General features: G+C 42.9%; 1 protein-coding gene across 2 annotated transcripts; it reads right to left on the bottom strand.

Annotated features, from left to right (window-relative positions):
• Nucleotides 1–1,370: 1,370 nt before the first annotated feature.
• Nucleotides 1,371–23,740, bottom strand: GFRA3 (GDNF family receptor alpha 3). 2 transcript variants are annotated; one of them, XR_010909173.1, is made up of 9 exons: nt 23,534–23,740; nt 15,836–16,111; nt 13,927–14,019; nt 12,263–12,596; nt 10,913–11,025; nt 8,634–8,768; nt 5,700–5,830; nt 2,364–4,244; nt 1,371–2,184 (listed from the first exon to the last, which is right to left on the bottom strand). XR_010909173.1 is itself a non-coding variant. In XM_060765689.2 (8 exons), exons 1-8 carry the CDS (start codon nt 23,574–23,576, stop codon nt 4,116–4,118), a joined length of 1,254 nt encoding a protein of 417 aa, XP_060621672.2. In that variant the 5' UTR covers nt 23,577–23,740; the 3' UTR covers nt 2,291–4,115. The 2 variants fall into 2 exon arrangements, 1 of the variants encoding a protein (XP_060621672.2); XM_060765689.2 differs by lacking the exon at nt 1,371–2,184 and having other exon boundaries at nt 2,291–4,244.
• Nucleotides 23,741–24,568: the final 828 nt, after the last annotated feature.

The raw sequence follows: 24,568 nt of genomic DNA, 5'->3' as shown, positions 1-24,568 counted from the left end.
TTATTGTATCCAGGTTGTTAACCAAACTTGTAAAATTGTTGCTTATTTAGCTGTATTCATTTTAAAGCCTTTCTATTCTGCTTTTCAAGTAGCCAAGTCAGCTTACAAAGTAATAAAATCTATATTTTAAGAATAAAATATACCAACACTTCAAAAGGAAAAAAGCAAACAACAAAAGACAGCAATAAGAGAACCATGAGCAATCACCTATTAAATGCCTCAGACAAATAAAGCCCTTTTAATCTGGTGCCTGAGAGGTGACATTATTGATGTTGGGCAAACACTGAGCTGCCTCAGACAAAGGGCTGCAGTGGGGTTTCCAAGACTAGTCATAGGGAATAAGCAGACTTCCAGGAGGAAGAGGCAGGCCTTCAGATATCCTGTCAGTGGTTCCCAAATGTTGGTCCTCCAGGTGTTTTGGATTTCAGTTCCCAGATGCCCCAGCTAATTTGGCTTTTTTGTGTGTGTCAGCAGCGACTTGAGAAACTGCAAGTTGCTTCTGGTGTGAGAGAATTGGCCGTCTGCAAGGACGTTGCCCAGGGGACACCAGGATGTTTTGATATTTTACCATCCTCTGTGGGAGGCTTCTCTCATGTCCCCGCATGGGGAGCTGGAGCCGATAGAGGGAGCTCATCCACATTCTCCCCAGATTCAAACCTGCGACCTGTCAGTCTTCAGTCCTGCCGGCACAAGGGTTTAATCCATTGCACCACCAGGGGCTCCAGCTAATAGTCAGGAATTGTGGCTAATAGTCAGGAATTGTGAGAGCCAAAGTCCAAAAAATTGGAGAGGAAAGGTCTGGAAACCACTACCCAAGGATCAAAGCGTTCATGGTTTCATAGGTTAAACTTCACACTTTAAATTACACCAGGATTCAAACCAGATTCAAACCTGGAAGGCCAAACTTTGCCCATGTCTGCTCTAGAGACCAAACAACATACAGTAAAAGATTTTGCAGCAGTACAACCTTGATGTTAAATGAAACATGGACAATTGTAAGAAGTGGTGTAGCTGGCAGGGGTCACAGCCCAGTGGTAGAACACGTGCTTCACATGCAGAGCCCCTGGTACAATTCCCAGCATCCACAAGAAGCCTGCCTGACAACTGCTGCCAGTCAATGTTGGAAGGGTCTGGGTGGCAATGGAGAATTTAAGAGCAGGGCTAGAGGTTGTTCTGTAGCAGAGGGAGAATGTTACATAAATACAGCTGAATTCTAACCATGTAGGCTGGCAGGAAAGAACAGGCAGATCTGTCTGGCTCAGTTTTATTTTCATGCCTCTTGTGAACGCTGGCTGCATTGCAGTGTCATTACAGGGCAGAACATGACATTCAGTACATCTTTTGCTGAATGCAAAGCAAAGAGACTCCCAGAGTTGTAAAGTAAACTTTATTTCAGTTATTACGAGCAGAGTCGTTTTTCTAAGATACTGAAATTTACATTACAACAGCTCGAGACGCTCCCACGTCCTCTGTGTTTGCCAAGAAAGATTGTAGACTGAAGATGATTGATAACATTTTAGGGATTTCTATTGCCTTGCAGTTTCCTCCTTTCAGGAGAGGCATGGGACTTGCTGATGTGCTCAGTACAGATGAAATATAATTGTTATAACCATACAAACAGTATGCAATAATCCAACAATACGAAAAAGTCAACAGAGATTCAACACCCCAGTGACAGACATGATAGTGCAGTTCTAGCAGAATGTAGTAGACATAGAGGAATGTGGGAGATGGACATGATCCAACGTACCACAAGTAAAATGAAGATGGTTTGGCTCCATCCACATCTTCACAGGTGCAGAGGCAATGCAAGAGACACTGGAGTGAAAGAATTATGTTTCTGCTTCCTATTGCCACCCAATTTGTTTTGCCAATAGTGCTAGTTGCAACAACATACGATTGAGGCATGGCTGTGCACCTCCCCTGGAGAGGACGATCCTGAAGTGAGTTTCATCTTAACTTGTCTACTTGATTTTTATGTTGATTGCTGATCTTAATTGCTATATCATTACATCTACATCTGTTGTGAGTTCACATGAATTCATATTAAGTGCTATAACTGTAGAAAAGATATAGTCATAAACCTGATCCAACAATCGAACTTAGTAGGGACATTTTTTAGAAATGGTCTTTGACAATGCCCTTCATCCAAAGATTAACATTAGACTTTACCATGGTTAGGTTCTTGTGGGTTTTTGGGCTATAGGGCCATGTTCTAGAGGCATTTCTCCTGACGTTTCGCCTGCATCTATGGCAAGCATCCTCAGAGGTACCTCTGAGGATGCTTGCCATAGATGCAGGCGAAACGTCAGGAGAAATGCCTCTAGAACATGGCCCTATAGCCCGAAAAAACCCACAAGAACCTAGTGATTCCAGCCATGAAAGCCTTCGACGATACATTTTACCATGGTTTTTCAGCTCAGGATTTACCAGCCCTAGAAAGGTGAAAACAATTTCAACTTCCAAAAAAAACAAACCCGCTCAGTACACATGGGTTTTAGTCCTGTCCCACAGAGTTCTTCAAATGCTTGGGTCAATCCCTATCTTGTGTTGGTTTATATGGCAAAAGTCAATTGTTTGGGGGGGGAAAACTATTAATGTGTAATATTCCTTGCTTTTTGCAGGCTTTAAGAAGCCATGCTTCCAAGTTGTACAAGTATAACAGGTGTACAAGTTTGGAAATCAATCCTTTCGTAACCACCTTTTTAGAGGATGTGGAATAATGAAAAACACAGTAACTATTGAAGACTGAGTTGGCAGGTCTGTGCAAATTATACTTCACTATCCTACCCTGAGTCTACAGTAAATGCATATAGAAATAAGGTATCTATACTGATGAACAATTACATGACCCTTCACTGAGCAAGATCGAGATCAATATTCAGACAAGAAAAATGTAAAGCACACTAATTTGCAAAAGTATTATCACAGAAGCCTTATTATTTGATCCAGCAAGAACAGAGAAACTATGGCTCTCATCATGTGGGTAATGGCTGATGGGAGTTATCATTGAATAATGCCTGCAGGAGCACAGGCTCCCCACTCCTGTGAGACACCTTGATACCTTGCAGGTATTACAATCAGCTTTTGTGACAACAACAACACCACATTTTCTAGGGAACATGAAGAAACAAAACACATGGATGGCTATCTTTCACAGCTGTCAAATGACTACACAGACGAGTGACTGGACTGGCTTGCTACTGCTTCCAAAAAGTAGTCAAGCCTAAACCAGCCACCAAGTAGTGGTTACATGTAATAGTTCTTAATATATCTTCAGAATTAATTTACCACTAACTGTAGCAGAGAAGAACAGCAGTTAATGCCACACAAATGTTTACATCCAGAACAAGTAGATCACGGATAAGAAGTCCAGTACCACAGACTGTACAGAAAGACAGAGGATTACGTATATGCTAGATCAGTCCAGACTGGAAAATGTCTTTCCTCTGATACAAAGTTTGTGGAAGCCAAGGAATTTTGTTTTTAAAATCTTGCTGTAAGCCCAAATGACAATTTCCACAGCAGCCTTGGACGGTTCATACAATAATGGAAAAGGAGGATTGATGTTATTTAACCAACTCACCTGGATGCATTAAGTTTTTCGTGAGTAGTAAAAGATGAAGACAATTTCAGCAGAAAGGGATCAGTTGCAGAGACTACAGTTCAGCATCATAGGACAGTTTTGTTTTGTATGTTGTTTTTTTAAAAAAACGGACATGTATTCAACATAATCACCAAACCCAGAACAAAGGGCAACAATATAGATATTGCTGCAATCCCAGAGTCAGAAATAGGGCAAAATTTGCTAGATTCTCCTTTCTCAAGACTCCTTGGGAATACATTTGAAGCATGATTATTTCGAAGTCAGTTTTGAAAAAAGTAGGTCTTCAAAATCTTCCACCTGCCTACTTCTTCTCCTCTTTCTCATCACAGGCCCTGGAACCAGCCTCAATCCCAGGATGAATAGAAGAGCAAGTGAAAAGGTCAGAGTTCTGGCTGAAGGCTGCCCATTGAAAGGAGGCTTCCAGTCAGGGGTCCATCCTCTTTGGCATGAAAGAGCCCAGTTTCCCTTGCCATGACGACACATGAAAAAAGCATCATATTATGTTAAACTAAGGTGGACCAAGTAATAGAAGGAGCAGTGTTGAGGTCAAAATAAGTGAAGAACGACAATCTCTGGAAGAACCAGTCAAATCGGATTGGTTATCCTTAAGAACTGGGAACTTCTTTTCCTCTGATCCCTTGAAAGCAAAAGAGAGAGGAAATTGAATTCATGTTCAGACACCTTAGGCCTGCCTTAGGCCAGGTATGGGCAAACTTCAGCCATCCAGGTGTTTGGACTTCAACTCCCACAATTCAGAACGGTGGGAGTTGAAGTCCAAAACATCTGGAGGGCCAAAGTTTGCCATGCCTGCCTTAGGTCGGGACCCCTGAGCAAGTCATGAAGGGGTTTCAGAGGGGTCACCAAAGACCATCAGAAACACATATTTCTTTTTTATTCATAATTTTTATTGTTTTATAGTGTATATAGGAAACAAAGCAAATTAACAAAAAGAAAAAGGAGAAAAATAAATATACAAAAGATTTACAAAAGGGTGTGCATTCAGTGTTCGGTAAACATATGAAGAATCAGACATATTTCTGATGGTCTTAGGAACCCCTTTGGCAGAGAAGGCTAAAGATCTTTCTGTCTTTCCTTCTCTTCCTACAACTACATCTCCCAAAATAGTGGGTCAGTCCTCCCCAACATTTTGCCATGTTGGGTCTGTGTGCCAAGTTTGGTCCAGATCCATTGTTGTCTGGGTTCAGTGCTCTTTGGATGCTGATGAAGTACAATTTCCATATGCCAAGGTCAATCATCCCCAAACCATGCCTGTATTCACAGTTGGCCACATTGGGTCTGTGTGCCCAGTTTGGTTCAGATCCATAATCAGTGGGGATGACAGAGTTCTCTGGATGCAGGGAGAACTACAATTACCATCATGTTGCATCAGCCCTCCCCCCAAACCCCACCAGTATTCAAAGTTGGTCATACTGGGTATTTGTGCCAAGTTTGGTCCAGATTCATCAATTCGGTGCACATCTGTCGATGTGGGTGAACTATAACTCCCAACCTCTGAGGTCATTCCCCTCAAAACCCCACTACTATTCAAAGATTGGCATGTTGGGTATGTATAGCAAGTTTACTAGTTCCATCACCAGTTTGGTACAGAGTGCTCTCTGAATGTTGGTGAACTACAACTCCCAGAATTCCCCCTCCCTCCCCCCCTCTCTCTATATGCACACATACACATGTAATTCTGGGAGTTGTAGTTCACCTATATATATAGAGAGAGAGAGAGAGGGGGGGGGGGGTAAAGTTTTTCCCTTGACATTAAATCTAGTCATGTCTGACTCTGGGGGATGGTGCTCATCTCAATTTCTAAGTCAAAGAGCTGGCATGATTGCATGGAGTGCCATTACCTTCCTGCTGAAGCAGTGCCTATTGATCTACTCACATTTGCATGTTTTCGAACTGCTAAGTTGGCAGAAGCTGGGACTAACAGCAGGAGCTCACGCTGCTTCTCAGATTCGAACGGCCAACCTTTTGGTCAACAAATTCAGCACCTCAGTGGTTTAACCTGCTGCACCACCAGGGGGCCATACACACACACACACACACAAGTTTCTGATCCCAGTTGTGCTATAGTACATACCTGATACATTTGTGAGGTGAAAACTGTGCTGGTGCCATCTCCCTGGATGTTTAGGGAGGGTGTGAACTGCGATTGGTCCTCAATGTCTGTATTCACCTGGTTTAGACCCATCTGGGACTGGATTGCACTTTCTGTGATATTGAGAAATCAGAGTAAAGTATATGATGACCTCGGGCTATATATACAGTCAGGACCAATTCTATGTTCTAAGGAGGCACTGACCTTTAACTGCAAAAGTGCTGTACTGGAAAAATAATAAAATATTCCAGCTGTCTTGAAATCCCCGATGGGATTCTGATCTAAAATAAGCAGACTATAGACTCTTAAGTGTTCCATTGCCAGGAATGGTCAAACTAAAACTGCGTTTATTTTTAATAGTATGGCGTAGTAGTTTGAGATATAGACTATGATTCTGGAGACAGGCTTAACATTTCCATTCAGCCATGGAAATCAACACGACAATTCTGGGTAAGTCACACTCCCTCAGCCTCAGAGGAAGGTAAAGGAAAACACCTTCTTGGCTATCATAAGTCAGAAACAACTTGAAAACACACAGCAATATAGGAGGAGAGGCAGATGTCAATATTTTCCTATATGCTCATATTTTCAAATGTTCAGACTTCTTGGAGGAATTGCCTACTGCAGTGACGTATTTATTTATTTGCTTTCTCCTGATATAGGACTCAAGGCTGCTAACAGCACACATGACACAATACCAATTTAAAAACAGAGTAAAAGTATGTAAATATGAATACAAAAAATAAAAACAATTACATCTTTTGGGTCATGAAGCATAAAAATTAAAACACAATTAAAGTAGCATGTAGCTCTGTTTATGTGTGTGTTTGCCTTAAAGTTATGCAATAATAATAACAACAACAAGAATTTTAGCAGATGTCGCTTGCATTAATAAGCAACACCTTTTAAAATATCATCTTCTACACAACTACTAAATATGAATACAGGAGACCTATTCTCTTTTCCATCTAGCCATCCTATCCATTACAGGAGCACTTTGACCATTTCTCCATCGTCAACTTATTCCTTAACTTACTCTAATTGAATCAACTACTAGGCTCCAAACCTGTTTTTTGCCCCAGAATCTACCAGGGAAACGGAGCAACCAGTGTTTGCAAAACTCTCTGTAGTCCTTCCTTGCTCCACTTCCAAAGGAGAGAAGGGCGCTTAAGAGCAGGGACCGCATCTTAACTGTATGAGCACAATAAACTTCTCCCCAAATAAAATCAAACAAATGAAAAGGCAAAACATTAAATATTTAAATCAACAAGTTTGGTTCTTTATTTGATGTCCCCAGTAAGCTTTTACTGTCATAAATATTTAAATCTTCATAAGGCTTCGCATTATAAGACATCTACTGACATTGACTGAGAAGGAGAGGAGGTCTTGGACACAGCTCTTACTAATTTTCTTCTCTCTCAGCATCAAAGGATTGCTGTTGAACTGTTCAGCTAGTTAACACAATTGAAATTGTCAGCACCATAATGACTAATTAATAGTATAAAAGCACAAGTGAAAAATTCCTAAATTGGAGTAAAGGTTCATCTAGTAACTGATGGAATGCCTAGATTAGCGTAGCTTTGCATGCTCCCAAGCGTTTCCCCATTGGGAGAGGGGCTATGTGGCAGACAAAGCACATTATTAATGAGAGATGACAGCAAACTCTCCCTACACACCACTGGCCATGGCAATTGGATATGTCCAAATAGTGCCGGATTCCCTCTCATTTATTTCACCCAGTGGGGAGGAACAGAGGACTCGCTTCTCTAGAAGTATGAACTGGGCAGGGCCAGGGGAAGAGCTCCAGATTCAGAAGCTCTCTCTGTCGGCTAGCTGACTCTTATGTTTTTCCTGAACACAGAATCCACAGAGTTGGAAGAGATCCCAACGGCCATCTAGTTCAACCTCCTGTCATGCAGGAATATATAATCAAGGCTGTCCCGTGAGGTTTATGTCAGGTATATAACCGCTAAACATGGAAGTTTAACTTAGCTTGTACAGAAGGTGGCATAATCTAGTAGCCATCACATCATGCTATCTTGAGCTCCTTGGTGGGAAAACAGAATATAAATTTAATGCACATGTGAAGTCTTGTGGCCAAAGGATAAGTACTTCTGAGAATGGTACCCTCCAAAAGTAACTTTTCCAAGTTCTTTGTTTTACAGATAAGTTATTTTTTCTTTCTTTCTCCTGAATCAACTGATAATTGATTACATCTGGTGAATTTGTGTTCTCAACTGATTTTTTCTATTCTAATTTTGTATTTTATCTGTATTTTATTATTTCAAGCTTCTTATATTCGACTTCTGCAATAAATGTAATAATTTATTATTCTAATTAGTACAATACTTACTATTCATTTATTCAGCCTGCCACATTTGCAGGTTTGGTATACATTGATTTAATTATTTGCAAATTTGCTGTTTCCCAATGTAGTCTGATGCTACTGCTGTCCTGAATTTCACTGGTTTGAGTTTGGGAAGCGATTTACAGGGGAGATTGTCAGGGAGATAGCAAGGCAAAGCAGCCACTGTCTCCCTTGCAAACTGCTTCCCTGAAGGAGCTGGACTTGATGATCTTTCTGGTCTATTCCAGTTCTATGACTCTATGAACTTAACTGGTACAAGGAATTTTGGGGATGACTGTCCCATCCCAATAGTTATTTATAGTTTTTCCACTTTCATGAGGGTTTCTGTGCCCCTAGCCCCCACAATTGTGGATGGTCAATTGGATTTATTATAATTATAATGAAGGTAGAATATACTTTAATTGTGTATTATTAGTAATAACAACATAAGAAATAAAATGTATAATAAATTAATAATTAGCATTATGACATTGGTGAAGTAATGGGCTAGATGCACCCTGTGGTCTGCTAATCAGAATAAGGCAGTCTCTGTGTCCATTTGCACTTACTTAGACATCTGTTGTCAGCAAAGGATTCAAGGATTTGATCACAGTCCTCCTTCTGATTGCCACTGTTCTCGCAGGAGCACCAGAGAGTGACATCAGCAGTGGAATTGTTGATGTAATTCGGGGTCATGGGTGTACCTGTTTCAGGTTCAAAGAAGACAAAGCCAGAGTTTGCTCATGCACAATCCCAAATCAGCAGAGACAGAACCACCAGATTATGTAAACTTGACATAAACATATTGTCTGTAATCTAGCAAAGAATTCAGAGAATCATAACCTCTTAAAAATATCAATACAATATTAGGGAGAGGGGAGGGGAAAGCTGAAAATATTTTTTCTTCCATTCATTACCAGCATCCTGTTAGTGATTTGCCAACATTATGCCTCATCTTGAACTAGGTCTAGAGGCTAATCAACTGCTCTTGCTGGAGCCCCTGGTGGTGCAGTGGGTTAAACCCTTGTGCCAGCAGGACAGATACAGGTTCGAATCTGGGGAGAGCACAGATGAGCTCCCTCTGTCAGCTCCTGCTCCCCATGCAGGGACATGAGAAAAGCCTCCCATAAGGATGCTAAAACATCAAAACATCTGGGCATCCTGTGGGCAATGTCCTTGCAGATGGCCAATTCTCTCACACCAGAAGCAACTTGCAGTTTCTCAAGTTGCTCCTGACACACACACAAAACAACCCTGCTCTTGCTGCACTGTATCCCAAACCTCCCACCAATCCCCAGGAGGGACTTCTGTTGCTGTTCAATGTTGCTGATGAGGGAGGGGATTCAGACCTTGGATACCTGACTGCTTTGAGCTCCTGGGGAAAGAAAGATGTGCATGCTTTTCATATGCATTCATATGTTTTATGTAATTATGATGTTGTTTATTGTTTTTGTTTTCAGTTTTATTTTGCCGTAATTTGTTGTTTGGACTTTCCCTCATGTAAGCCCCCCGAGTCCCCATCGGGGAGATGGTGGCGGGGTATAAATAAAGTTTATTATTATTTCATTACTATTATATGAGAGCGCACCGTCAGTTCCTCTCCCAAGCACAGTATTAAATGAAACAAGCTACCATGAATGTAGCTTTCTCTTCTCCTCACCAGTACAGAATAGCAATAGGAGGTCTCTCCAGGGCTTGTTAGCTGCTGGGTAAAGAGAAGGCATGGAACTGCAGGTGTCAAGTGATGCATGCATGTAGGATCTTGGTCCTGAAGTGCATCTACACTGTAGAATTGATGCAGTCTGATACCACTTTAACTGCCAAGACACAATGCTATAGAATCCTTGGATCTGTCATTTGGTAAGGCTTAAGTACTTTTTGGCGAGGAAGGCTAATATCTTGCAAAACTATAACTACCATGATTACATAGCTTTGAAACATGTAAAGGCTAAAGTTAAAAGTGTGTCAAACTCTATAGTGTAAATGTCTTCTTACTCCATGCTAAAATGATTTAAAAATCTGCACATGAAGCAGAATGAATTTCTATGTATACACCTAATCTGAGCAAATGCATCTATTTATACTATTTATTCTAACTGCAAGAAGTTATTTACTCACAATGAACAGAAGCCTACATATAATCCTGTATTTATTACTATTTATTACTCCGCACAATCATGCTTCATCACCCATTGGCTTTGCAAAGTCTTCTATTGGCTCTTAAGCAACAGGACCAATCTATGGACATTGCAGATAATTATAGAATCATAGAATCAAAGAGTTGGAAGAGACCTCATGGGCCATCCAGTCCAACCCCTTGCCAAGAAGCAGGAATTAGGGAGTTCAATGCTATGCTTTCAAAGGATCATCATCAATACATGTTTTTAAAAGCAGGAATGAGAATCATGTGGCTTCCAAACTTTGCTGTACTACAACTCTCAACATTCCTTATCAATGGCACTGCTGGCTTGGACTGCTGGGACCTGGAGTTCGACAAGGATGTCTGCATGATGTGCACCCCTGGATTAGACTAGCCCACCTATGGACACTCCTCAAATGCAATGCTGCTATGCACAAAGAGATTAGATCCAGAAGTATTAACTATGGGTAAAATACAGCTGTTTCTCCAACTTCACAGAGAGCATCAAAATGTTATAGTGCCCAGCTGTCTTTATCAGTGGATGGGCTTTATTATTCAGTATCATCTAAAGCTATGGTCAGAGAAGTTTACCAATCCTTCCCTTTTGCTGTACCACACACCTTATCTAATACCATGATGGTTTGATAAGATTTTCTACTGGATAGGTCTACTTTAAACCCATCATATCTTCCTGAGCCCAACACATACCAATCATCCCCATGTAAGCCTCCAGGCATGCAGCGTGATTGTTGCGGCGGAAACAGCCATCTGAAGATGTGTCTAAAGACTTGCATTGTTCTTGGAAGTCAACCAGCCGAGATCTAGGGAAAAACAAGTATTGGCACATGAGCCTCTTTCTCTTCCCAGAACAACCCTTTGAGGGATCTGTCTTGTAGTCCAAGTAAATAAACCAAACTCGTTTTGTATGCATAAACAACCATAGTAATAGCACCTTACCCCAGATGAATACTTATGATCGCAGAAAACAACCAGTGACCCATGGCTTGGATGTGGATTCTGAAGCAATGCTTCCTCAGTCCTGCTTATGCTATTGAAATGCATCCAAATTGTGCAAAATAAGATTTGCCCCACAATTTACCATACTTTCACAGCTTCTCTGTATGTATTTTGTAAAATGTAGATGCATTTGGTAAAATGTAGGTGCCTTTAATCAGCTCACACAATCCCAAAGTGTTAAATCCTTAGTTCTACATGGAGTCCAGTTTTATTTATGGCTCTGATGAACACAGTGGGTCTGGTGATGTGCTTTTTCAAAAAACCATATTTTAGAATAGAGTGTTTATGGTGATCCAGCACTATATAAATAAACCAAGTTGGCTGGAGGATTCTGGGTTTTGTAGTAACTCCTACAAGCCGTATTATACACAAAAACAAACTTATCCAAGCTCTGATAAATTGTTAGAAATTTCTTTGCACACTATTAGGCTTGTGTAATATCGGAAGGTAATTGGGGTTTTGCCTGGTTCTTGGATAGGAGATCAGCAAAGTACACTAGAGATCTCCATGAAGGACTAGAAGATTCTTGCCTAAGGTCCTGGAGAAAGTTGACAATGCTGTGCCAAATTGAGCAACTGTCTGGCTCAGGAGCCCCCGGTGGCGCAGTGGGTTAAAGCACTGAGTTACTGAGCTTGTTGATCGAAAGGTCGCAGGTTCGATTCCGGGGAGGGGCGTGAGCTTCCGTTGTCAGCCCTAGCTTCTGCCAACCTAGCAGTTCGAAAACATGCAAATGTGAGTAGATCAATAGGTACCGCTCCGGCGGGAAGGTAACGGCGCTCCATGCAGTCATGACGGCCACATGACCTTGGAGGTGTCTACGGACAATGCCGGCTCTTCGGCTTAGAAATGGAGATGAGCACCACACCCCAGAGTCAGACATGACTGGACTTACTGTCAGGGGACTACCTTTACCTTTACCTTTACCTGGCTCAGTACAAAATGGCTTCCTATGTTCCTCAGTGTAGGCCATGACAAACTGCCCACTGCCTGCCATAAAACATGCTATGGTAGCCACCTCAATGCACTTGGTGAGAGACTTACTTGCAGATATGGTCCTTGAGGCAGGAGTCCAGCAGGAGGAGGCAGTTTGGCTTGCTGTTGCTCTGGAAAGAGCACTCGGGAACAATGGTGTTCCAGCGTCGCTTCCCACAAACATCATCTTGACATGGGCAGAAGAGCAGTGGCTTGGTGATTTCCATGCTAACCCTCTCAAAGAAGTGTCTCAGGCCTCGGTGGCATTTCCTCTGATCACAAGGGTACTCTGCACTACAGATCTGTGCATAGTGTGTGCGTAGGCGCACACACTTGTGGTCCAGTTGGCAAACATTAGCAGCTTCCAGGCAAATGTTTGTGCTGTCCCCAAATACACGAGAACCTAGGTCACAGAAACACAAGGAGAATACAGCAAACTCCTCCATAGGCAGATTGAAGGCTCAATAAAGTAATCTCTAGCAAGAATCTGTGAAAGTAGGAGTCATTATTTCCCAATTTACTTCCACTTCACCTTTCTCCTGTATCAAAATTTTGATGCAAGCCTGCACTATTTTAGACTATCTGAGAGAAAGCAGGTCTAAGAAAGTTTAGTAGCTTTGAAAATGAATTAAACAAGAGTTGTCTGGATTAGAATTTACAGTCCCAATATAACAAAAATAACATGAATTTATTATTGTTTTTCTGCTTTTGACTATATAACAATGATACAGAGAATCTGCTGCATTCCAATAAATTTGGTTGAAAGATTATTCACAAAATTGTATTAGCTTCAGAGTAAATTGGCCTGGTACAAGTCAGTGGGTGCCACATCAGCTCCCAGCAGGATCCTGGAAGGCCAGCCTGTTATCCTGGTATTCTGTTCTCCAAAATTATTTGTGGAGGCTAAAAACACATGCACACATACTACAGAGTCTGAGATTATTATTTGACTATGTTAATCATGCTCCATGCAATCATGCCGGCCACATGACCTAGGAGGCATCTGTGGACAACTGCTGGCTCTTCGGCTTAAAAATGGAGATGAGCATCACCCCCCAGATTTGGAAATGACTAGACTTAATGCCAAGGGGAAACCTTTACCTTTTGTGGGCTCTCTGTGCTGTTTTAAGTGCAATGAAGGACATTATTTAACAAGGAAGTAAACTGGAACTCAACTTCTCGCTTACTTCCTTGTTAAGAAAAGGTCTTTACTGGTCCAAAAATAACTCTGTGTGTGTGTGTGTGTGTGTGTGTGTGTGAGAGAGAGAGAGAGTGGGGGGGGGGGGGGAGAGAATGTAGAAAATTTGCCCCTGTAGCATGTTGAGATTCTTTTGTCAATTTTTTTTTGTTTTTGGGGAAAAAAATTGGTAGATGATCCTTTGGAGGTGCTGCATGTAAGTAACCCAAGGCTGCACCTTCTCTGCTCCCATGGAAGGTGATTGTCTATTATTCTCCCTGACAAAACTGAATCCTCCTCCTTTCATCCATTTTTTTAATCCAGCTTCTTTTCTTGGCTACCTTCCTATATGAGCAATGGGGATCATAGGATTGTTCCACAAACTCCCAAGTTAGTTTACATATCCTTCTTGTTTTCCTAAATCCACCTGTTGTCATTAAAGCACTCAAGACTTCTAAGATACATTTAAAGGCGTAACTACCTGTAAATTGATTCCCTCTTTTCACATACATTCCTTCTTGAACCTACTTCCTAATGAAAAGAAAGGAAGTTCTACCTGAGGCCTGGGTTGCCAGCTTGTTGTACTTGGTCTTTGAAGACTCTTCACTTGCTGCAGCCTCATAGGGAGACACCTCCAAATGAAAGTCAGCTGTGCAGGGTTTAAAATAAAATACATTCTTGTGCATAACTAAAACATGACCAAGTCTACCATATTTAAAGACTGCATTGTTTTGCCTTGTTCCAATATCATACTTCAGAGATTGTGAGGAAATCTGGCAGGGCATGTGCATCTCTTTATCCAACAATATCTGATGAAGTCCAAGAAAGCTTACGTTGAATAAAACCTATATTTACAGTTGCAACAGTTGTTAACATTTGTTGAAGATCCCATGCAGCATTACTGTCAGAGTAAAGATTTCTATAAGCTGAATTTTCTATACTCTGGATGCTAAAGCATATTTAATTTAATTTAATTATTTAAAACTTTTATATCCCGATCTTCTCAACCTCTGTAAAGGGACTCAGACCGGCATAATGAAGTATTTCTGCAAAAGATCTAATTTCATTGGCAAACTCTGAAAGAACTCATACCAAATATTAATTATCATTTTATTTATGGGTTAATTTGGTGTGTTAGAATAATGTAGAAGAATAGTTTTGGCAAAATTTCCTAATTAACCTCCAGGGTCAATGCTGCGTCCAGGAGTACACTGAAACTGCGAACCTGTATCTTCGGGGGGTGGAGGGATAGGATGTAAATCCATCTAACACTGGCTGATTCCCTATTCCCTGTTCTACCTTCCAACTGACCAAGAGTATCTCTTGGGGTGAAAAGGAGCAGTAGAACTGAGTATAATCCACATATTAATAGCACTATCTCGCAAAACATTAATCACTCCCAGCATGGAAGACAAAAGAGAGCGCCAATTGCCCACAGGTCAATGACCAGAGGGTTGAACAGTAATCCCCAGCAGCACCATCTGGGTTTGCCCCTCCAAGAAGGAATGTAGCCAGTATAAAACAGTGCCTCTAAGGGCCCTTCCACACTGCCCTATATCCCAGAATATCAAGGCAGAAAATCTGCTTTGAACCAGGTTATCTGAGTCCACACTCAGATAATGTGGGATTTTCTGCCTTGATATTCTGGGATATAGAGCCCCAAGCCCCATCCCAGTGAGGCAGCCCAGAAAGAGGCCAGTCAATGCTAACGAAAGCTACTAACAGAACTCACAAGGACATACTCCTCCTGTCCAGTCAGTCCCCTGTGCAAGTCTTCCACCAAGATGACCAAAGCTGTCTCTAGCCCATAGTCAGGCCCAAAACTAGAGTGAAAGGGGTCTAGATAGTCAATGTCATCCAGAAATTCCTGGACTGAGAGGTCACCACATGCTTCAGTACCTTGGACAAAAGTGGAATGTTGAACACTGGTCAATAATTACCCATTATAGAAGGAGAATGAATTCTGCTGCAAATTAATATAAAGTTGACCTGGAAAAGCAACAAAATTCCTAGAGGGGACATAATTTGTTGGATGCGGGTAGGGCAAACCTTGGGTATCAGTCCCATAGGTAGAAAGGAGTCAATACTGCATATCAGTACAAGGAGATACATTTTCTTTCTTTTACTTTTGCCAACTAAGTAGTTATGTATCCACCCACATATAAGGAGAGTGGTTTTTTCCCCTCCTGAATGATTTTTACATCTTTGCTTTGGTTGTTGTATTTTTCTGCATGGCTAATACAGCTAATCCTGAATATGTTTTCTGAATGAAAAAGTTCAGAGTCGCTGCTAGCCAGTGCAGAACAAGATCGGAAATCTTAGCCTCCCAGATATTTTGAGCTACATTTCCCACACTTGACATGGCCAATTATAACAGGAGTCGGGGGAGGGGGCTCTCAATTAATATTCCTCTCATTCTCCTGTCACTAACTGTACAAAATGAGTGAACAAAAACTTGATTTTACCTTGTGGTAAAGTAGGATGAATAGTCCAGTAGATACGCAGGCAGCGCTCCTCCTTTTTCCGTGTACGCCGAGGACACTTGCATTCCTGAAAATAACTGTTCCTAATAAAGGTTTTTGCCTCTAGGCACTTGTCCTTGGCTTCATAGCTGCTCTTAGCAAGGGACTGGGAACACTGCTGGAAGGTGAGATAGGTGGCATTGCAGGAAGGGTCGGTCATGCAAAGGTTCTCAGCAGTGATGCAGTTGTGTGGCTGTTCAAGGGACAAAACAAGGCCTCCTGTTCAATTAGAGAAAACGTGTTAGCATTTTTCACATGTATGGGCCACAGACACCTTCTTGTTTCACAATTCAGGTTAAAGGTTTTTTAAAAACTTCTCAGAATAAGTCTGGAATGTTTATTGTGTTTACGGTAATGAGAACTGGAATGGTATAAGGAAGATGAGACTGGCTATGATTCTACTAAGAGACGAAGCGGATTTTTATGTAGTTTGTATTTGTCGTATAGTTATATGTTGTTGATACTGGCCTTTGTAACTGTCTTTTTATGTGTACTGTACACCGCCATGAGTCGCCCGTAAGGGCTGAGAATGGCGGTTAATAAGTGCATCAAATAAATAAATAATAAATAAATAATATCATTATCACAATCACTAATATGTATTAGATGCATCATTCATTTCATTTCAGAAGCACTGTCAAGATTACTTTATGTAAATTAGTTCAAATGTATGCTCTGCCTACCATTTTCTGTACAACAGCCAAATAATAAACCTGATGTTTCCATATGAATTTTATTTTGCTGTTGCAATATATATTAACAGATGAGTTCCAACATGTCTACATTTATCTGTATCTTCCTGTCACAATTGCTAAGAAGTCACAATGCTTATTCAGTATTAAATGCTTTTTGGAGCAGAACAAAATGACTTTTAAAACCATTTTGCTATTATAGTATCTTTTTTAAAAGCAGCAGAGCCTAATTCAAGTTGAACTGTGATTTACTGTTGAAATCAGCCAGAATTAAACTCTGGATGACAAAAATGGGCAGCTACTTGATGTGTTTTGAGGCTCTGCTCAAAAGCTCTGACCTTGCACTTTGGCTAAGATGTCAAAAACGGAGGATTTCATGGTTTCATATCAGGCAGCACACAATAACTGTTATTCAAAAAACCCAAACTAGCCAGTAGTCTTAATATGTAAATGGGAACTAGACTGATGAGCAGACAATCTGAATCATTCATAAAGGTCAAATGTTCCTAATATATTCTTGAGAAGTGATGACTACCGAGGGATAAGAAATACAGTTGACTTTCTATATCGAAAGATTCTACATCCATGGATTCAACTCACCACCATTTGAAAATATTGTTTAAAAATCTAAAAAAGCAAGCCTTGATTTTGCCATTTTAAATAAGGGACACCATTTTCCTATTCCATTACATATAATGGGGCTTGAACATCCTGGATTTTTGTATCCATGTGTGGTCCTGGAAAAAAGCTCAAGTGGATACCAAAGATGCACTGTATTGTCCATACAATCTTGGTCCCATTCCTTAAAGTTTATGATCTTTATGACATACCATTTGCCTTCCTCACTGCACCCTGGATTTAGTAAGATGGGCCCTTGCTATGACTTGAAATATGCCAGTGTCTGTTATATACATTATATCTAATGGATATAACAGAAGTCCCACTGTTTTGGAATAACTCAAGACCCACCACCATCTTCATGACACATTCGCCATTGCACAGAGATGCTAGAACACTAACGCTGTGCCACTGGAACAGACCTGTTGTGTAAGGTGTCCATATCACTATCCTCTGTATGGCCAAAGAACTACATCTCTAAACACATGCAACCTGTTAAGATGACATTAACTCCAAAACATGTTAGCTGACATGGGGCCATAGCCATTCTCTTGAGGGTTGCTTGTTCTCAACCCTCAGGAACATCCCTAGATGCTATTGCTCAGGTACCACTGCTCCACAGATTCTGCCTGTGCTATCCCACAAAATGCCCCACTCTTGCCCTGACATCAGCAACAGGTAGATTCTGCCTCAAAGCAGCAAGTACAAGTCTTAAGTCTGTGCAACAGCTGACATCTTTATTAGTGGTTATGCACAAGAAAAATGGGGCATTGTCTTGAGAACATGGTTGTTGGGTGCAGCCATAGTTGCCACTTCCAGGGCATTCTGAATAGAGGAAGGGGAAGGGGTGCCACGGTTGCCTAGCCAGACACCACTATCAACAACAGAACAGGAGGGGTGGGTGGCATGGCAAGGTGTAGCTTTTGCTTCTTTTTCTGCATGTATCAAGTTGGGGAGTTATTTTCCGTGTGGAGCTCTGGCTCTCAAGTACTCGTATGTGTGCTATTGCGAATGAGGGTAAAGAACCAATTAGTTGAGGCCACTGTGTTGCCCACCATCTTCTATCTGCGGAGGTAGCAAAGTGACCTAGTGGGCATGTCCCATCATCAGCAAATGGTGACGTGCTCCCTCCCTGGGTGCCATGGAAGTGTTGCTGGCACTTTAGCCTATGCCAGATGAGCCTGATGACCATGGGCACTGAAGCTGTGACTGTTATTTTTCACCCATCTGTATCATTTTCAGAGTGGCACCTTTTCTCATGTGCATTCTCAGCTAAACAATGGTAGTTTTTGTCAGACAACTGTTGAATGTATTACTTGTCTTTCCCTGCCATGATAGGTGTGCTGGATTGCTTGGTTAACCTCTATTTAATCTCTATTCTGAAAAGGCACTATACATAAGCATTCTTACTTATTTTGAATTAATTATTTAGCAGTCTCTCAGCAACATCAATTGCTCAGGGTTTGTCCACCTATGAAAGAGAGAGTTCATTCACACATTGCACTTGATATTCTGTGCTTAAAACCCACAGATCTATAATCTCAGTGTCTTTGAGGCCAGAGACCACAAACTCTTCCATGGGGCTGTATTTATTTATAACTGATCACATGGTGTGGTATAAATACAGCCCCATGGAAGAGTTTGTAGTCTCTGGCCTCAAGGTGGCTAACAAGGATGCTTAAAGTATAGGACATCGTATGTGAACCATGTCTTGTTGTAACCATAAAGGCTAACATATAATGACATTAAAGGAAATTGAAGATTTCTCTGGAAATAATGAGCACCACTCAATGAAAATAATCATCATGTCTCAATATACATAGCACCACACAGGAATAAAATGGTACACTGCATTATCTACTGTTATTATTATACTGTTTATTGTATATGTATGTGTTTTATATTTTTTAATCGGAATTATTGTTGTTTTTAATGTTGTAAACCGCAATGAGTCGCCGTTTTAGGCTGAGATATTAGCGGTATACAAGTGTACTAAATAAATAAATAAATAAATAAATAAAATCTATTATATTATGTATATTATGTACTACTTGCCTATGAGAAGTAAACAAAAGAAGGAAAGTATAATGGGTTGAAAATGCATGATATTAATTCATGTAAGCATGGGAAGTCTAATGCTACTTACAAGAGTCTAGACCAGGCATGGGGAAACTTTGGTCTTCCCAGGTCCAAAACACTCGGAGGGGTGAAGTTTGCCCATGTCTGGTCTAGATGAATCAAACCAAAGCCCCTTTTATAGTCGAGCATCCCCTTTCTTCCTGTGACTAATCTAATGCTACTTAATACTGCTGCTACTCCTACATAGGCTCAATGGTAGCATATAAAAAGATGATGCTACAACACGTTTCACCACTAATTACTCTTTACTCTCTAATAGCGCTACTCATAATGCCTAGCCTACACAATGTCTTTCTAGATAAGAAGTTCAATACCTCAGAATGATCAGTTTTGTGGAAAAATAGGAGGGGGGGTTCTGTTTTCTCATGCTTTTGTCACAAACTTTCGTCTTGTATCTCTATGGATAACAAGAGAAATATGGTAATGAAGCAAAGACAGATTCACAGGATTCTAGTAATTCTCCTTGCAGTAGAGGATAACTCTGACTTATCTGAGTGCAAGTGGTCATACTCATACATATCTGCCACCAGAAAAGTTGGAGCCTCTGGTGCCGCAATGGGTTACACCCTTGTGCCGGCAGGACTGCTGACCAAAAGGTTGGTGGTTTAGATTCCAGGAGTGGGGTGAGCTCCTGCCTGTTAGCTCCAGCTTCTTATGTGGGAACATGAGAGAAGCCTCCCACAGGATGGTAAAACATCTGGGCATCCCCTGGGCAACATCCTTGCAGATGGCCAATTATCTCACACCAGAATCAACTTGCAGTTTCTCAAGTTGCTCCTGACGTGGAAAAAAACCCCAGAAAAGTGGTAGGATATTGATAATCATATGTCTACCTAAACATATCCCATTCTATGTTTTGTTTTTGTTTACGTACATCTGTACAGTGAATGCACAAGAAAGACTTTTATCTAATGACGAATCTCTCTGTGTGCTTCTTCAGAAGTAAAGCTCATTGTGTTCTGTCAAATGCACACAGGACTTCAGCCTTACATTTGTTCCAAGCCTTACCTCAATATATCCTAAGGAAACACATGGCATATATTTCCCCATGGCTTCATTATTACAGGCTGGAACAAATCATTTTCTAATGCTGTTTGTACAGTGTAGAAAACAGAACTGTGTTTCCGCATTTGACCTTCTCCCCTACAATCTATGCATCTGTCAATATTGTTAATGCAAAAAAAGTCAACAGAAAGAGCTTTGCCAATCAATGTATATTTCATGTTAAAATGGCAGATACAGGAAAACACAAAAAGCATCTTTAACATATTTCCAATTCCCTGGTTTATGTGATTTCAAAATCTACATTAGATGGAGGTATGAATTTAATCCTGAGGTGGGTCTTTTCTACTTTCTAGCAGTATTAATAATGTGTGTTCAATCATCGCACTATGGATATGTCTAATCAGTTTTCTCCTTTTGACAGATTGTATTGGGAAACTCCCAAAGAGAGCAAGGCAGAGATAGCTCTTCCTAAGGTTGACCCAACAAGAGTGAAATGAGGGGACGAGAAGCAATGTTAAGGCAAAGCCACAATCCAGCAGGCATAGGCTCAAAGATCGCTAGGAGACAACCTAAACAAAAGCCCCAATTCCTCCTAGGTGAAAATCCTCTCTTTAGATTCTATATTATAGAAACACAAACGAGTGGGTTAGGGTGCATATACAATCCAGGCATGGGCTAATTTGGGCCCTCCTGGTGTTTTGGACTTCAATTCCCACAATTCCTAACAACCTACTGGCTGTTAGGAATTGTAGGAGTTAAAGTCCACAACACCAGGAGGACCCAAGTTTGCCAATGCTTGGTGTAGATGCACCCTTAGGAACCTCACTTTAGGAAACCACACCATCAGATCCAACCAGAGAGGAGACTCCCCCTTTGCTGCTTTGCTGTCGCTGAGCTGCCCTCATAACTCCATCCAGAGATGCTAGCTCTTCCTAGAATAGAATAATAGAATCACTGAGTTAGAGGAGACCTCACGGGCCATCCAGTCCAACCCCCTGCCAAGAAGCAGGAAAATCGCATTCAAAGCTCCCCTGACAAATGGCCATCCAGCCTCTGTTTAAAAGCCTCCAAAGAAGGAGCCGCCACCACACTCTGGAGCAGAGAGTTCCACTGCTGAACAGCTCTCACAGTTAGGAAGTTCTTCCTCATGTTCAGATGGAACCTCCTTTCCTGTAGTTTGAAGCCATTGTTCCGCGTCCTAGTCTCCAGGGCGGCAGAAAAAAGGCTTGTTCCCTCCTCCCTATAACTTCCCCTCACGTATTTATACATTGCTATCATGTCTCCTCTCAGCCTTCTCTTCTGCAGGCTAAACATTCCCAGCTCCTTTAAGCTGCTCCTCATAGGTCTTGTTCTCCTGACTCTTGATCACCCTCCTCTAGGCAGATTCCAGCTTGTCAATATCTCCCTTCAATTGTGGTGCCAGAATTGGACACAGTTGTGGTGTGGTCTGACCAAGGCAGAATAGAGGGGTAGGACGACTTCCCTTGATCTAGACCAGGAGTCCTCAAACTAAGGCCCTCCAAGGTCATTTACCTGGCCCTCGCTCAGGGTCAACCTAAGTCTGAAACAACTTGAAAGCACACGACAACAACAATCCTATCTCATCAGCCAAAAGCAGGCCCACACTTCCCATTGAAATACTAATAAGTTTATACAGTATTTGTTAGAATTGTTCTTCATTTTAATCACTGTATTGTTTTTAAGTGTTTTTGGCACTACAAATAAGATATGTGCAGTGCACATAGGAATTCATTCATGCTTTTTTCAAATTATAATCCAGCCCTCCAACAGTTTGAGGGACTGTGACCTGGCCCTCTGTTTAAAAAGTTTGAGGACCCCTGATCTAGACACTATGCTCCTATTTATTCAGGTCAAAATCCCGTTGGCATTTTTAGCTGCCACATGACATTGTTGGCTCATGTTTAACTTGTTGTCCAGGAGGACTCCAAAATATTTTTCACAGGCATTCCCCATTGTGTATATTTGCATCTCATTTTTTTCCTGCCTGAGTGGAGTATCTTGCATTTGTCCCTGTTGAACCTCATTGTGTTAGTTTTGGCCCATCTCTCCCATCTGTTAAGATTTAGTTTCTGACTTAGTTTCTGATAGGTAAGCATAGACAGGGAAAAGAGCAGCCTATACTCATTCCACTTTGTCCTGCCCCCCATCTTATGAACCCTCTGAGGGCTCCAGCTCCGCGTGGAAATGATGGCCATGGATGCTGAGGGGGTCCTGCAACCTCGCTCCCTTGACTCGGGAGGCTGGCGGAGGGCAACAAGCGGGGCGGGCAGAGGCGCCCACCAGTGTCCCTGGCTGGCCCGGCCCCACCGCTGCCCCCTCCCTGTCTCTTCCCCTCCCTCCTCTCTCTCTGTCCACAGCCCAGGCCCGTAGCCCCGATATTCTCAGGGTGGTCCAGCCCATCCGACAAACGCCTCCGACTCCCATCCGAGGCACAGAGCGCACAAAACGGGTCCCAAGTCACCCCCACGCGCCTCTCTCCCACTGTCGCGCCCACGCCACGGCTCAATGCCACGGAATCACGGGAGTTGTATAGTTCGCCAAGGTCTTCTTCATTCAGCCTTCTCTGCCGAAGCGCGCTGGCAACTCAGCCCGGGTTCCCCGGCCTTGAGCCGCGGCGGGTCAAGTGAGGTCAAAATGCCTGGATGCTACGACGTGGAGGGGCCCCGACCTCCTTCGGAAGGGCTCCCCTCCCCCCCCCCCCGCCACCCCCTTTGTCTTCCTTCCAAGAGGAACAGAGAGAGGGCGGTCCAAGCCCGGCTGGAGAAGGGGAAAGGCGGGAGGCGCGGAAAATAGGACCGGGAAGAGGGAGAGAACCACTTTAGCTCGGGGATCACACACAATACTTGTCACTGAGTGAGGCACCAGGACTCTTCGGCAAAGAAGGCTGGAGATTTTGCAAAACTGCAACGGGCGTGATTCCATAGCACAAAGTGGTACCAAACAGCGTTAATTCCACAGAGCAAACGCGGCCAAGCAACGGGTATCCCGAGTCCGACGGCGCGCCCTTTTTTCCCCCTCGTTCTCCGAGGCTAACACTGGAAAATGCCCCGAGGACTCTTGTAACCAAAAGCAAGCCAGTGCCTCGTCCTACTAGACGTGAGATGCCCTGCCCCGCGCCGCCCCTTCTTCACGCGCCCCATCCACTGCCCATCCAAGCGAAACCCACCAGCTCGGGCGAGCAGCAGCCCCAGCAGCAGAGGCAGCCCCATGGCGGCGGGACCCGCTCTCTCTCTCTCTCTCTTTCTCTCTCCTCTCGGGGCAAGCGGAGCGCGTGCCTCACATGCTGGTCGTCCCGGGCACGACGAGTTGCGCGAGGAGCCTTCCAGCCCGAGCGCCTCTTCCGCCCTGGGCGCGAGACCTGCCAGGTGCGCGCGCGCTCGCTCTCTCGCTCGCGGTGGGGCGGGGCGGGGCCGCGCGAGGGAAAGAGGGAGCGAGGGGCGGAGCTATGGCTTGCCTGTCAATGGGAGGGAGGGGGTGTGGTGAAGGGGACCAGCCACGGAGGGTTTCTCTTGAGCTTCACCTCTCGCCCCCTGCTCCTCAGGGTCAGGTTCATGGGACCCACAGCGAGGCCCGCGCCCTCGAGGCTTCCATCCTCAGGCGCGCTCCTGGGGGCACCTCTGCTGCCCAAGGAAGGCGGTTTGACACCTGCCCTGTCTCAAGGCTATGGGCTCCAGAGAGCTGTCGTGTTACACAGTCTTTAGTCTCTGTCAAGAAAAACTGGTGAGGAACTACAGCTCCCGGGATTGCATATAGAGCAGGCATGGGCAAACTTGGGCCCTCCAGGTGTTTTGCACTTCAACTCCCACCATTCCTAACAGTCTCAGACCCTTACCTTTTCGCCCTCAGCCGCTTAAGCTTAAGCGGCTGAGGAGGAAAAGGAAAGGGTCTGAAACTGTTAGGAATGGTGGGAGTTGAAGTGCAAAACACCTGGAGGGGCCAAGTTAGCCCTTGCCTAGTACTGAGCCATGGTAGTTCAAGATGGCCAAACTGCATTCATTCTATAGCGGGGAATGGATGCACCCCTTGTGGGTCTCCCTTGCCTTCCTTCTTCAGCTCTTTTGAAGGCAAACACAAGGCCACAGAGAAGAAGGTCTGTTATGAGTTTTGCAAACCCAGTATTGATCAGGCTGAGAGTACTTTTTAAAAATAAGCGTGATGGAGTGTGGTTGGGATTCTAGAGCAGTTCTGACAGGCAGAACCT

The sequence above is a fragment of the Anolis sagrei genome, chromosome 2, assembly GCF_037176765.1.
Source record: "Anolis sagrei isolate rAnoSag1 chromosome 2, rAnoSag1.mat, whole genome shotgun sequence".
NCBI classification, from domain to species: Eukaryota; Metazoa; Chordata; class Lepidosauria; order Squamata; family Dactyloidae; genus Anolis; species Anolis sagrei.
This window is presented reverse-complemented; position numbering and strand designations above follow the sequence as displayed.

Excerpts from the sequence above, each read along its gene's own strand:
- GFRA3 (XM_060765689.2), bottom strand. The coding sequence starts at position 23,576 with ATGGGGCTGCCTCTGCTGCTGGGGCTGCTGCTCGCCCGAGCTG. Across the intron at positions 14,020-15,835 it reads TCATCCTACTTTACCACAAG|CTGACTTTCATTTGGAGGTG; the intron begins GTAAAATCAAGT and ends AACCCTGCACAG. Across the intron at positions 11,026-12,262 it reads CTCAAGGACCATATCTGCAA|ATCTCGGCTGGTTGACTTCC; the intron begins GTAAGTCTCTCA and ends GTTTTTCCCTAG.